Source organism: Phaenicophaeus curvirostris, chromosome 1, assembly GCF_032191515.1.
Source record: "Phaenicophaeus curvirostris isolate KB17595 chromosome 1, BPBGC_Pcur_1.0, whole genome shotgun sequence".
Classification (NCBI taxonomy): Eukaryota; Metazoa; Chordata; class Aves; order Cuculiformes; family Cuculidae; genus Phaenicophaeus; species Phaenicophaeus curvirostris.
In genome coordinates, this window is record NC_091392.1 from 107,601,101 (window position 1) to 107,603,809 (window position 2,709).

General features: G+C 46.7%; 1 protein-coding gene across 1 annotated transcript; it reads right to left on the bottom strand.

Annotated features, from left to right (window-relative positions):
* Window positions 1-855: 855 nt before the first annotated feature.
* On the bottom strand, window positions 856-2,419 carry LOC138718411 (uncharacterized). The gene is given in 2 exon segments (XM_069852976.1): window positions 856-2,109; window positions 2,111-2,419. Coding segments are annotated over 2 exon segments (1,563 nt in total).
* Window positions 2,420-2,709: the final 290 nt, after the last annotated feature.

The window sequence follows — 2,709 nt, forward strand, 5'->3', positions numbered from 1 at the left end:
GTTGTGTAAAGGTGTACTGCTGTCCTTCCCAGGTGAAGGCAAAGCAATCCTGGTCCTCAGGCTGTAAAGGGACCATAAAAAACATATCTTTGACACCAATTGTTGCCATGACAAGGTGTGATTGTTCCTGAATGATTGCTATCAATTCAGCAATGTTTGGTACAGCAGCTGTTAGTGGGCCTGTATTGGCATTGAGTCTTCTGTAATCTATCAATCTCCACTTGCTGTTTGGTTTTCGGACTGGCCATGCTGGAGAATTGAAGGCGGAGTGAGTGCAAACTACGATCCCTTGTTTTTTCAGATCTTCCAGAACTGGTGTAATTTTTTCCCTTGCTCCTAGAGGCAATGGGTAGGGTTTAACATTTGTCAGTTTGGAGGGAGGTAGAGTAGGTGTCACTTGCAATAAATGCACCTCTGTGCCTGATGTTTTGGCCAATTGCCTGATCTGGGAAATACCAAAAGACCATGAGTTCCCCTGAGTGTCCCACCACTGCCTACCCCTCAAAACATCTATACTTAAAAGATTCATCTGGAAAGATCCTATGGCCACCATGGTGTTGACAGGGTTTTCTTCTCCTGGTAACTATAGTGTCACCAGAGTCATGGGCACTGACCGTGTTTTTCCCAAAGCATTTAAAACAATTAGGCTTCTGGATGGGATTGGAATCCCACATTGTTCTGCTTCAATTCGCATTAGTGAGGTGATTTGTACCCCACTATCAATCAAAAATGTTACCAGTCTCTTCCTTGGTCCTTCAGCGACAGTAATCAGTAAGTCCCCTTTTGTATTGCAGGTGAATTGTCTTACAAACATCCATCCTCCACCCCACACCTCACCACCAGGGGACGGAGTGTCTAGTTTCCCACCTCCTTCTTTTCCCCAGTCGGCTCCTCCCCCGGGTCTATCAAGGGTGGAGCACTAGAGATCAGTTTGGAAGTGACCCTTTGTCCAGGCCATTTCTGCACAAGTTGCTCTAATTCTTGAGTCTCGAGTTTATTCATCAAGTCCCGAAGAATGCCCTTCTGAAGCCCTAGTTGCCACAGTCCCTGTCGAGTTAGGAGTCTCTCTCTCCCAGAATTGTGACATTGGGACGACTCTGAGCTTTGGCTCCCCCTCATGAACAATTGTTGCCTACAAATTTGCTCTGCAGCCCATATGACCCTGGTTTCTGTTCTCTGGGACGATCCACCAACAGGGCCATATTTTCTCCCAAAATTAATCAGCTCCTGGGCTACCTCTCCCCATGTCCACACTTTCCTCCCTGGCTGCTGATTGTCAGGGGTCACTATCCCCTCCAGAGCAGCCGTTATTCTTTCTGTATTAGGGGCATTTTGAATTTTCCCTTGCAATTGAATTGCAATGGGTTTCAGGGAATCAGGAAGTCCTCGTATCAGGGGAGTCATCCTCTCTCGATCCACAGGCATCATCATCGGGGAGCCCTGGTTAGGCTTGAGCTCCCGATCATACATCATCTGGAGACAGGCTGCCTTCTGCACACTTTCCACTAACTGATCCACTGTACCTGTTACGGCAAGGGGATCTCCCCTCTCCAAGGTGTTCAGCCCTCCAGCCCAGTACGCACCTCTCTGAGTCAGTGACTATGGGGCTCGGCAGTTACCAGTAGTTAGGAACACACCTGGACCCCAATACCCTTCTACCTCCTTTTCTGACAACAAAATTCCACCACCTCCTGAAAGAGACGCTCTCCATACATATTCTGTTTCTGATTCTTTTGCGGTCCTTGCAAAATCCTTTTTCAGCTTTGCGAATTCCGTTGCTGTAAATGGGACTTCTTTAGTGATAACTTGAGGATGGTTATCACTATCATCCTCATATACATACTCTGTTTTAACCAGTGGATACATGTGGAGGAGGCTTTCTACAGTTTCTTTTGCCTTCTGCAAATCCCTTTGGGGATAAATTTGCCGTATCCCCTTCTCCAAAGGCTTTACTTCTGTGTCCACCCATGTATCTGTCTCCCTCAAAAGCTGCTCCCTCAACTCATCCTTTAGTATCACATTTTGGTTCCTTTCCTCCTCTAGCAATCCTTTGGTGTTTTCCAATTGTTCCCGCAGGGTGCTTATGGCCATCTGCAGGGAATCTATTAACCATATCAGCTTGATAAGACTGCTGCTTTTTCTCTTCTACTGCAGCTGCCAGACTAGCTCCTAACACTGCACAAATTATAGCTTTTCCCTTCCCTCTCCTAACCTTAGCTTCCTTCTGCAATACCCTTGTTCTATCCACCAAACTCTGTGGTTGATACCAGTGGGTTTTCACCCAGTCTTGTCCCTGGACTGAGGGAGGAGACCTATGTGCCTCCAACAGGTCATATAACTTGTCTATTACTTCAGCCCGTGAGGGAACAGCATCACAAACATCATCATCACAAACATGGGCTGCCTTCTGGGCGGCCATTCTAATGCAAAAAGGGGTTTCTTATCCTAAGAGGATCACACCTTAATGTCAAGTTTCCCCTTGTCTCTCTCTCAGGAGATTTGATCTAAAATCCAACACAAAAGCAATGCGAAGGGGGGTTTCTTCCTGAAGGGGGCCACACCTTGGTATGCAACTTTCCCCTATTCACCTTTCAGGGAACAACAGGCTTTACTCAACAAAAAAGGGGTTTTGTTCCCGGGAGGGCCACACCTTAAAAATCAATTTTCCCCTTTTATTTTCTCTCCCAGAAAGTCACACCTTACACACAT